The sequence below is a fragment of the Euwallacea fornicatus genome, chromosome 4, assembly GCF_040115645.1.
Source record: "Euwallacea fornicatus isolate EFF26 chromosome 4, ASM4011564v1, whole genome shotgun sequence".
NCBI classification, from domain to species: domain Eukaryota; kingdom Metazoa; phylum Arthropoda; class Insecta; order Coleoptera; family Curculionidae; genus Euwallacea; species Euwallacea fornicatus.
In genome coordinates this window covers 2,948,300-2,959,491 of record NC_089544.1, presented here as the reverse complement: position 1 = coordinate 2,959,491, position 11,192 = coordinate 2,948,300, and the positions used below count along the sequence as shown (strand labels likewise).

Here is an 11,192-nt window from a genome sequence, read left to right as displayed (position 1 = left end):
TTTGCGTCATTTAATTATAAAAAAGGGCCGTTGTGATTGGCGCATTGTTGCCTTCCAGCCTTAAGGCAGGGGCAATGCTCCTGATCTTTACCAATGTCAACATACTGCGCATGCCTGTGTCAAGTACAAGCAAAATTATTTGAAAATGAAAAGCGCACGTCATTCGAAACAGATTCGAAGAAGTTTTTAATGCAAATCAACTTAAAAGCGCTCCTAGTAACTGGTGAATTCAGCAACTGTAACGGTCTAAAGCTATCGTTACAGCTAAACTTTACACTACAGCAATAAATCAAAAGTCGCTTACATGGCAGACAGCAGTATTACAATTAAGTTGCCAGTTCAAGAAGTAAGAATCTCTAGTTATTTACGTTCGCATTTATAGCATGTTGTATTGAACCATTATTATAATTATTTACGCAAAATATTACCGCTTCTTTAGCCAGAAGAAGACAAAGAACTTCAAAGCGAGCTTAAACTTTTAGTGGATAAAGTTACGGTGAGTACATGTATCGATATATTTCTATTAAATTATCGTTTACTGAAACGCCAATTTATCCTAATTTATTTTTATCTACTGTAGTAGTAAAGTAGTACTCAAGTGAGACTAATTATTTTTCTGCATTATTTCCTTTTGAATGTTCTATTTTGAGGAAATACTTGCCAGGGATCAGATCCAAAACTCATACCTCCTGCTCTTGACATGATGAAATACTTGATTCGCACGTCGACAGCATCCATGACATCGGTACCCAAACCTTTGAAGTACCTGGCTCGTTACTATGACCAACTAAAATGTACCCATAAGCTCATGTCCAAGGGCGATGCTAAACTTATACTTGCCGATGTCTTATCAGTACTCGCCATGGGAACTGCAGGAGGAGAGGAAGCTAAGCAGCAACTGGAGTGTTTGAAATATTGTTTATTAGGTAACGTTGCTTCTTGCTACCAAGAAGGTAATCATATAAACACATTTATTTTCAAAGGGACAATGAAAAACATTGGCGATTGGGGTCACGAATACGTACGGCAACTAGAATCCGAAATTGTTCAGCAATGGGGAATCACTCTTTGCAATATCGGCGATAAAATGTTAATCCCTCTAATAAACGACATCATCCACTTTAATTGCAGTCACCATGCTGAAATTCAAGCATGCGATTTGCTGATGGAAATTGATCAGCTTGAGCTGCTTCCCAAATACATCGCACATAACACCTATCAAAGGTAGCGCTTATGCGGTGCCGTTAAGATTATTTAGAAAAAATTGAATTTTCTGTATAGAATGTGTTATTACTTAATGTCTTGCTCGAAGTACGTGGACGAAACGGAAAGAGAAAAACTTATGAGGATGATTTATTATCAGTACCTTAAATTTTGGGAATACTCTAGAGCGCTGATCATAGCGCTTCAGATAAATGACGAGCACCTCGTGAGCAAGATATTTTCTGAATGCAAGGACCAGTAAGTTTCACTTTTCCATCTTAAAACAGTTTTGTTAAGTCTGTGTGTTGTGGCAGCATTATACTGTATCAACTGGCATTTATTTGTGCCAGGCACCTGATTACAGCAGAGGTGGACTCAGATGTGCAAGATTCGGAGGAACTCAACAATATCTTGAGCAACAGTATGTTGAATTCGCATTTTCTAGCCTTAGCCAAAGAGGTACTAATAAAACTATACAATTTGTTATAATATATACAAACTGTTTTTAAAAAAAGTTGGACGTAATGGAACCAAAATTGCCGGAAGATGTCTATAAAACTTGGTTGGAACCTGTATTGCCGAGGTTTCACGTTCGGGGGGAAAATATGGATAGCGCTAAACAAAATTTAGCTGCTTCTTTTGTAAATGGTTTCGTGAACGCTGGTTTTGGTTGCGACAAGCTCTTGTCTAATGATGGCATTCAATGGATTTATAGAAACAAAGGTTAATATTATATATAACGGACGTCAACCTCAGACAAAAAATCAACTTAAATCAACCTGTTCGAAACAAAGAATAATTATTTCCTCTAGTGCGCACTATTCTACGTAACATTTTTTTACATAGAGTACGGAATGTTAAGCGCTACAGCTTCCCTTGGACTTATCCACCTATGGGACATAGATGGAGGGTTAACTCCAATCGACAAGTACCTCTACACCTCAGAAAATTATATTAAATCTGGGGCTCTCTTGGCTTTGGGTATTGTGAACTGCCGTGTTAGAAATGGGTGCGATCCCGCCTTAGCTCTCTTGGGAGACTACATTGGTGATTCCAACCAAACATTGCAAGTTGGAGCCATTATGGGCATAGGACTTGCTTACGCTGGTTATAATACCTACTAACCTTTTCTATTTCACTAGAAAAAGTGTAAAATTTTAGGAAGTCATAGAAAAGACGTCATTAGCTTAATTCTCCCTATCTTAAACTCAACGAAATCACTAGAAATCTTGGCCGTAACTAGTCTTTCGTGCGGCTTAATCTCGCTAAGCAAAAGCGACACCGAAGTTCCCGCCGCGCTCTTGAGCGCAATGATCGAATTCAGCATCAATGACCCTGATAGCTTGAAGTCGATTTACATGAGACTTGTAGGTTTGGGCGTGTCTTTGTGCTACTTTGGTGCCAGAAGCGATATCGAAGTGCCATCTAGCGCCATGGAAGTATTTCCAGAACCTTTTAAGAATGCCGCCCAGGCGACATTGCTGATGTGTTCTTATGCTGGCACTGGAGATGTGCTTATTATTCAGGAGCTTTTAACGATATTGAGTGACAAGATTGAAGTGCCAATGAACAAGGGACAAAAACAGGCACAGACTAGTACTAATAAAGGCAAAGAGGTCAAAACTGATAAGAAGACAACTTTGAATTGGGACTGGCATATGGGTCAAGCTGTCGCAGCGTTAGGGGTAGCAGCTGTGTCCTTTGGAGAGGATATAGGCAAGTATAAATGTGATTCCCTAAATCGCTCCCTATTAGTCTAGCTAGAAAATCATATAATGAAATACCTTCATCGGATCGTATAAAATACATAGCTTTTTTTAGTAAATTCCTATTTCTCGCTCTTTTATTGTTTCTTTAATTCCCAGCTAGTTTCAATTCTCTAAAGTCACCTTAATAAGAATTCGCATTGAATATAATTAAAATTTTGGATTGGATTGCCGTAATTGTTGAAGCTTAGTAAACTTTAGAAAACGAGTAATTATTATTATATAGAGTTATATTAGGTATGGAAATGATGCAAAGAATTTTCGGTCACATGGGTCGATACGGAGAACCTTCTGTACGGAAGGCAGTTCCCCTAGCAATCGCACTGTCGTCTGTTTCCAATCCGCAACTTCCTATGTTGGACGTTCTTACCAAATACTCTCATGATGCAGACGACGATGTGGCTTGTAATGCCATTTTTGGTTTGGGTAAGTACATACAGGGTATCTCATTTCGGAATGTAAGAGCAATAGACATATTCCCAAAAAAATTAATTACTATTTAAATCTCTATAAAAGCTGCAAGATCAAAAAAGTCAATAACTCATTGTAAATCCAACAAATTTCTTTTGATTGTTAGTTTAAAGATTTCAAAACAACTGTACGAAAAAATTCTAAAATATTTATAGACAATACGCGACAAACAACAAATTATTTTTTTTAGGATTAATTGGATCAGGCACAAACAATGCCCGCCTGGCTGCCGGTTTACGACAACTCGCTGTATTTCACACTAAGAATCCCTCGCAATTATTCATGGTAAGAATTGCCCAAGGATTGGTGCATATGGGCAAAGGTACCATGACTTTGAACCCTTTGCATACCGATCGAATGTTACTCGATCCAGTCGGCATGGCTGGTAAGTTCTTTCAACAGCGTTCAGACAGATATTCTGTACTTTAAGGATGTTTAGGTCTGTTAATAACTTCTGTAGCTCTGCTAGATCCCCATGCGTTAATATTGAGCAAGACACATTACTTGCTTTATAGTTTAGCAATGTCCATTCAACCCAGATGGTTATTGACATTGGATGACAAATTAGAAGTAGTATCTACTCCAGTAAGAGTGGGACAGGCCGTTGATGTGGTAGGGAAAGCAGGTAATTGTTAGATCTATCACGCTGAAGAACTATTGTTGATACCAAAAATACTTATTTCTTGGCGGGACAAGATTTACAATTTTGGTTTTATAGGAACTCCTAAAACCATAGCAGGTATTCATACTCATACAACCCCGGTACTGTTAGCCGCAGCTGAGCGGGCAGAGCTTGCCACAGACCAATTTCAGCAGTTCGTTCCTACGTTGGATGGAATATGTGTTTTGCGGCGGAATCCAGATGTGCAAAAGTGATCATTAATTTGTGAAAAATGTTTTCTTACCAATGACAGTAATTTCCTTTACGGTTTATAAAGATGACATTTCATATTTAACAGAAAAAAGTTTATCGCTCCAAATGCTGAATTTTTAACCTTCGTTATCAAGTTTAGTACTGCGTTTGATGACGATCCACGGCTTTGAACGTAAAATTATGCTTACTTACAGCGAGGGACTACTTAACATCTCATTAATAAAGCCAAATCAACGTTTTATAATAAATTATAATCGATTTTAATAAATATCTGTCAAATAAAACTCTTCTACATTTCTATACATTAATTAACAAAGTACACAACTAGTCAATACTAGACACATTACACATTACCTCAAAATCACAACTATCAATGCTCCGACTGTAGTAATCATTTATTTTTGTAAACTCGCATAATTCCTCTCCTGGACAAGCTGGCAATGTAACAATATTCTCTTGATGTAGCGTTAACATTTTCTTGGTTCCATTGCAGCTAAGGCGCATTAACAATGAATTTCTCTTAATTAATATTGAATCCAGCAAAACTTACTCATAAAGTAAAAATGCCAAGTTTGTAGCAAATGAGTCAATTAAACTAGTTTTCCATTTTCGATTTGCCATGGTTTCGAACTTATCTGCAGTCAGTGGTATTTGGTCTTTGTAAAGACCTAAGTGGGCCAACATTTTTAGTAAAGTTCCTGAATGAGTGAAATAGATTGTGGCTTTTGGATATGCTCCACTTCTAGGATTAATTTTGGTAGTTTCAATAAGACCAAATATTTTTTCTCAACTGACTTACAAATCAAAATGATTTATCATGTCACCAAATGCTGGACAAGCTTGTTTGTATGATAAATCATAGCCATAACCATCTTGCCAGTAATATTTCAGATCTTCCATATATTCGAGAACCTGAATAAAATGACTAATAAATTCGCACGTAAAGTTCACTGAAATTGTCATTCAAAAGTTCTTCTAAAGTGGTTTTAATAATTCAAAGGTAATCAGTTTTCAATAAAGCGGAACTTATTAAGGTTTACCTTAAAATGATTTTCAGAAAACAGTGAACACCAAGGTGATTTGCTTCTTTTATTCCAAGCAGTTTCAAATCCACATGCGACGTAAATTAGTATTATATCATCTGCTCGCGAAGGTATTTATTAAAGTATCTAATAATTAATAATGGGTGGATTTCTTACCAACGGTCAATTGGTTAAGTCCTAATCTTTCATTGACCTCTTTGATAACCTTTAACATGTGCGGAGATTCCTGAAACTTCTTATGCTCACCACTCACCTTCACAGGAGCTTTGATTTCTTTCTTCCATTTGTCACATAATTTATAAAACTGAAGGTAACTAAATGTTAAACTGTTGAAGATAATTCTTACAATACAAGTCCTACTCTCAAAATTGGATCCTTCTTACTTGGTTCTGGAAACCAGACGTCTCTTGCAATGTCCCTCCCAAAGAGCCCCGCAGCAAAATAAAATGCGCTATTTTTGGTTCTTTGAGAAAATGTATATTTTAGCTGAAAGTTTTGAAAACCAGCCCTTAAGTGCTTTGGCATTGAAAAAAGTTTGAATTTACCTTATAAGTTGTATTACTATAAATGTTATCAAAAACTTCAGGAAATCTACTCTGCATTCTTTCAGCCAAAAGCAACATTTCTTCTTCACCCTCATGTGTCAATTTAGTTTCATCTTCCAGATCTAAATTGCCTTTCCATTTTTTGAACAAATCTAGATCTCGGTTTCTAACGAAATCTAAGTTATGTTTAAATTATAAAATGAATTTCTAAGTTATTTGGGCCATTTCACTCTAAGCAGTTAATTACTCACCATTTGGCAGACTTTCACTATTTAAAATCAGATCCCTCACATTTGACAACTGTTTATTAATGGACTTTATGTGTGATATACTTGGATTTCGAGTGCCATGTCTAACAATCATCCAAACTTTTTTTGGTGTACAACCTGCCAAGTGCACATTTTCAGTTAGTTTATTATTACATGAAGGGTGGGTTTCCCAATTTATTTTTCGTTTTTTTGTTTTACAGTTATAAAAAGAAATTGTAGGTATATGAAAATCTGCTTTATATGCATATTGGAGTATCAGACATATCAGGGTACTGGGCATATCAAGGTGTGGAAACTGAGACGAGTTTGAAGTAGAAAAGATTTGGTTAACAGATTTTGGAAGGAGGAAAGGCACTGGTTTTAGTATCTACCTTCATAGTGAACTTTATCCAAGCTATTATTGGAAACAGTTCGATATGGGGTCCTTGTACCCAAGTGGTGTTCAAAAGGGTACCCTTTAGAGCACTGTTCACTAGCAATTAAGAAACATAGAAATATGAGGAAGGGATATGCAAAAGAAATTGCCATTGTAGGTTTAGGTACTAGGTACCAGTTAAGATTTTTTTAACACGCAAAATTTGCAAATTTAAAGTTATGTAATTTTGAACTTAATCATTTCAACGTTGCGATAATTAGTGATTTATATAGGGACAAATTGGACTGTTTTCCTATAGTATGTTTATTTACTTTTTTGGTTTTTAATAACCTTGAAAAACCTTGATATTGAACTAAAGTTGACAAGTGTCATGTATAAGTAAGGCATGTTCAATGTCCGTATCTTACTTATTTACGAAACTTACCGTTTTTAATGGAAATAAAAATAGATTATAACTTTAGTGTAAAGAGGTTTTTTAAGCTTAAAAATGAGATAAAACAGCTCCATAGAAATTTTACAAAATGGCGGACCAGTTTCTTTTTGTTTTAATACTGAATTTTGGTTTGCCATGGTGAGATTCATTTGTTTTGAGTTAGCAAGTACTATCGAAATGCTTCAGCTTAAATAAAAACTGAAAAAACTTTTTGAAAATAACGATTATTTTACGTAATACCAAATTGCTCTTTCGTAAAAATATGCATGTAAAAACTTTCCAAATTGATATTATCCTTTTTTGGTATTTTTTTCCATTACCCTTCTCTCCCTATCACTAGGCTGTTTTAACTGATGTCGACAATTGAACAGTCGAAAAGACATATCTAAAGTCGCCAATGGCCGAACACACCATTTATTTTTTATATCGTTGGAAAGTAAGCGACTCAAGGAGCTTAATTAATAAATTACCTCAAGCTACTTAATTAAACTCATACTCAATGTTTCATGTTTTTCAGGAAACTCATTAGTTCGAAGTTGATCGCTTGTGATCCGAGTGCCCTCCATTCAAGTCAAGATCTCTGACGTCACAGATTATTTATTGAACGATCGCATGTCGAGCTAAGAGCAGTAAGTGGAAAACGCCAACAATCTCTTTCCTCTTTGTTTTATTTACCAATGGCGGACATTGGAATGTTTTGAAGAGTTATTCTTAAAAAAACTTTGCTTTTATCGTTCTAGAAGGAAATCAGTGCTTACAAGATGTCCGGGACAATTCTAGAGAACCTCAGTGGTAGAAAATTAGGTGTTTTAGTAACGATTCTACTCCTTAGTCAACTGGCATGCTTTTTGGTGGGTCTGATTTCGCCGAGTCCAGCTAGTTCTCAACCCCTTTTATGCACTATTTGTTTGGATGATAACCCCGATGAAGATTCGACCAACAAATGGTTTAACAGGTCGTGCCCACATAAAATAGATCTTTCAAAAAATCATTATCCTTTAGAAGTTGATGCCAAAAACTTGGTAAGAAATGTCTCCAGATGATTTATGGCGTGGTTGATTTGGGTTTGCTCTTATAACAAGTTAAATACAGTTCTCATTAGATTCATTGTGCTAAGGTTACTACTTTGAACATACCATAATAATGGTCCATATTTGTTTGGGTAACCTTAAGATATCTTTTGGCTGGTTTGATCTACTTAGACAAGTAAACAGCATGGAAAGACGCCTAGCTAGGGTAATACTGTAAACAGTTGTTAGAGCATGTAGCTAGACTTCTCTCAATTTATTTGTTTGTCTGAGTTTATGTATATAATAGGCACAGAAAACCTGATAAGTATATGATATTCAGGGTAGTACTATCTACCTCTTTTCTACTTTTTTTAGGAACCTATAATAAATTTACTTGTTCAATAATTGATTAGAGTAATATTCTAGGTTTTTACAGTGGAAATGCCACTTTATGAGGACTTTTCAAGGTGGCAGCAAAGCTTAGTAGGCGTTTTACAAATTGACATGGTGTACAAAGAGGGGCAAAACCTTATTAACAAGATGATGGAGCTTACATTTGAAACTCGTTTAGCTTATTCAGAGAAAATTAAGAGTGATGGCATGCACCGTAAGCACACCCCATGGAAATTTTATGCAAATGCTACAACAAAAAGGTAAAGTATCAGATATTATTAGCTAAATTATTTTTCCCCATTGAATAATAACTCAGTCTGGTGTATCAATCAGTGTTATTGTGTAGTGATTTTTTGCTCCATTTAACTCTTTTATTTCAGATATATGGATTGCATTTTTGATGAACTCAAGGTAGAAAACAGGGATGGCTACCCTTACTATTGCTCAATGGTGCCATTGTTTGAGCTTGGCGCCCTTTATTATGATTACTATTTACTAAACTTTAGACTTCCTTATGATTTTAAATTGAAACTTAACACTGCATTAGGCAAAGTTGAGGACATTTACCTACACATAATCCACATGAATGGTGGCTTTACAAAAGTGTGGGTTAGTTTGAAAACCGTATTTTTTCCTATAATTGTGGCCACAATGATTTGGTTCTGGAATAGGGTTCATTTACTGTCGCGCGCTCCCGTTTTACTGGAGTACATGTTAATGTACGTAGGAGGAGCTTTGGTATTTTTAAATTTTCCTTTAGAGTACTTCACTCTACATTTCAATATGCCGTACATGCTGCTGCTTAGTGACATTAGACAAGGAATATTTTATGCCATGCTTCTGTCTTTCTGGCTAGTCTTCACTGGAGAACATATGCTGATTCAAGATTCAGTTGACAGAAACAGTTTAAAGAAATACTGGAAACATTTGAGCTCTATAGCAATAGGTTGTGTTTCTCTATTAATTTTCGACTTATGTGAAAGAGGTATGCATTTAGTAAACCCATTTTCCTCTATTTGGATAACTCCCTTGGGAACCAACCTGGCACTAACTTTCGTTATTTGTGCAGGCCTTTGCGCTGGCATCTACTTTCTCTTTTTGTGCTATATGATTCATAAAGTGTTCAAAAATATCAGCGTTAAACGTTCTGTCCTACCAAGCATGACGCAGGCAAGGCGCTTGCACTATGAAGGCATAATGTATCGGTTCACCTTCCTCATGTTTGCTACTCTAGTTTGTGCTGCCATAACTGTAGTTACTTTCCTTCTAAACCAACATACCCAGGGCGAGCACAATTGGGACGATTCAATGGACACTGATTGGACTTCGGTCATTCATACGGGAGTGTACGGAATGTGGAATATCTACATCTTGGCTTTACTCGTGTTATATGCCCCAAGTCACAAGAAATGGCCGTCGGAACCTACTTGCCCTGAAGGAGAAGAAGTTGAGTTTAGTAGACTCTCGAGTGACACTACTACCAGCCCCAATGAGATATCGTCTCTCACTTCGTTTGTGGCAAAGGCGAATGTCGAGTAGGTGTTCAAACTTTATGCTTTCAATATATTTGATGTTTCCTTGCCAAATTTTTTATGTTTTAAGTGAACGTTTTATATAAGTTTTTATCTGATTAGTTCATAATTAGTTTTACGCCACAGTATTATTTTTTAAACCATATCGAATTTAAGATCGACAAGTTTTTGATCATCAATGTGATATTTTTATGGCAATTACCTAGTATGAGTTTTACAATTGGTACTTAACATATCTTAGCAAGGCAGCTTAATATTTTATACTGTGAGCTTTCACTTATTTATTTATCTTTTAACTGTACGCTTTAAAACAAAGATCAAAATATTTCTTCGTAGCAATATTTTTATATGTACGTATTTGTATTTTTCCCTTTTCCGGTATATAGTGTTCTGTCACGAGAGTCATATATGTAAGAGTTCCACATTCAACGATTTAATCAATATTTCGTTTTTAATTTATTCATTTGCTACATTCCAATACCACAGAGCAAAAATTCACACACACCGAGCGAAAAGGCATAAAACTTACTGTCTGACGCAGGTCTTCAAAATCATGAATAACTCTTTCAGGAAACTTTTCTAATTTGTCAAGCCATATGAACGCACACCTTAAACGCAGTCTGACACTAAATTTCAAGTTCCTTTCCCCTGGTGTATCTGAATTTTTGCTAAGTGCAATTGGAGAGTTTCACTTTTAGTGAAGATGCAAGAATGCTATTAAAATAAATTAAATAATTTTTAAACTGTTGAAAATCGGATCGTTAATTATATGACTATTAGAAAATAACTATATAATCATTTCTTAAAGTATCTTCCTTTCTTCACAGAACAGCCTGTATAAACTAAAAGTTAAGGTGTTTCTTGTCTTTTGCCGTTAGTCAAGAATGTGTAATTTATAAATGTGGTAAAATAACAGGCTGAAAAGCCAAAGCGCATGAACTCATAGTTATCACAATTTTCATACAGCTAAGCAATAAATTACTTAATAAAATAAAAATAACTTTATTTTCACACGTTTAAGACCTACAATGATTCACAAGGAACGTTCAATTTAATTATTATATTACTATTTTTTCACGTATACACATATGTATTGATATGGTGATATAAAAAGATGTTTAATAAATCTATTTTGATTTATTATGCCGTTCTAAAACATTACCAGGACCAATTTTTATTGGATACAATAGGTATCCTATTGACATTTCAGGTTTTGTTCCCAATTACTAAATTCACTAGGAACAATTTTAAACGATTTTTTTTGCAAGTTTTTCTTT

General features: G+C 35.4%; 3 protein-coding genes across 6 annotated transcripts; 2 read left to right on the top strand and 1 right to left on the bottom strand.

Annotated features, from left to right (window-relative positions):
* The first annotated feature begins 150 nt into the window (after window positions 1–150).
* LOC136338721 (26S proteasome non-ATPase regulatory subunit 2-like) lies at window positions 151–4,454 on the top strand. Its single transcript, XM_066281376.1, has 13 exons — window positions 151–346; window positions 440–496; window positions 665–926; window positions 984–1,224; window positions 1,282–1,461; window positions 1,518–1,662; window positions 1,719–1,926; window positions 2,050–2,310; window positions 2,365–2,919; window positions 3,207–3,395; window positions 3,631–3,825; window positions 3,880–4,065; window positions 4,159–4,454. Exons 1-13 carry the CDS (start codon window positions 305–307, stop codon window positions 4,314–4,316), a joined length of 2,679 nt encoding a protein of 892 aa, XP_066137473.1. The 5' UTR covers window positions 151–304; the 3' UTR covers window positions 4,317–4,454.
* A 92-nt stretch (window positions 4,455–4,546) lies between these two features.
* Mipp2 (Multiple inositol polyphosphate phosphatase 2) lies at window positions 4,547–7,097 on the bottom strand. 4 transcript variants are annotated; one of them, XM_066281401.1, is made up of 9 exons: window positions 6,972–7,097; window positions 6,154–6,288; window positions 5,903–6,078; window positions 5,718–5,843; window positions 5,514–5,661; window positions 5,355–5,455; window positions 5,114–5,226; window positions 4,865–5,056; window positions 4,547–4,807 (listed from the first exon to the last, which is right to left on the bottom strand). In XM_066281401.1, the coding sequence occupies exons 2-9, from the start codon at window positions 6,263–6,265 to the stop codon at window positions 4,639–4,641; spliced, it is 1,137 nt and encodes a 378-aa protein (XP_066137498.1). In that variant the 5' UTR covers window positions 6,266–6,288; window positions 6,972–7,097; the 3' UTR covers window positions 4,547–4,638. The 4 variants fall into 4 exon arrangements, with proteins under 4 accessions (XP_066137498.1, XP_066137497.1, XP_066137495.1 ...); XM_066281400.1 differs by lacking the exon at window positions 6,972–7,097 and adding an exon at window positions 6,543–6,904; XM_066281398.1 differs by lacking the exon at window positions 6,972–7,097 and having other exon boundaries at window positions 4,865–5,053; window positions 6,154–6,525.
* Window positions 7,030–11,076, top strand: wls (Wnt ligand secretion mediator). Its single transcript, XM_066281385.1, has 5 exons — window positions 7,030–7,118; window positions 7,498–7,609; window positions 7,721–8,002; window positions 8,417–8,643; window positions 8,764–11,076. The coding sequence occupies exons 3-5, from the start codon at window positions 7,742–7,744 to the stop codon at window positions 9,920–9,922; spliced, it is 1,647 nt and encodes a 548-aa protein (XP_066137482.1). The 5' UTR covers window positions 7,030–7,118; window positions 7,498–7,609; window positions 7,721–7,741; the 3' UTR covers window positions 9,923–11,076.
* Window positions 11,077–11,192: the final 116 nt, after the last annotated feature.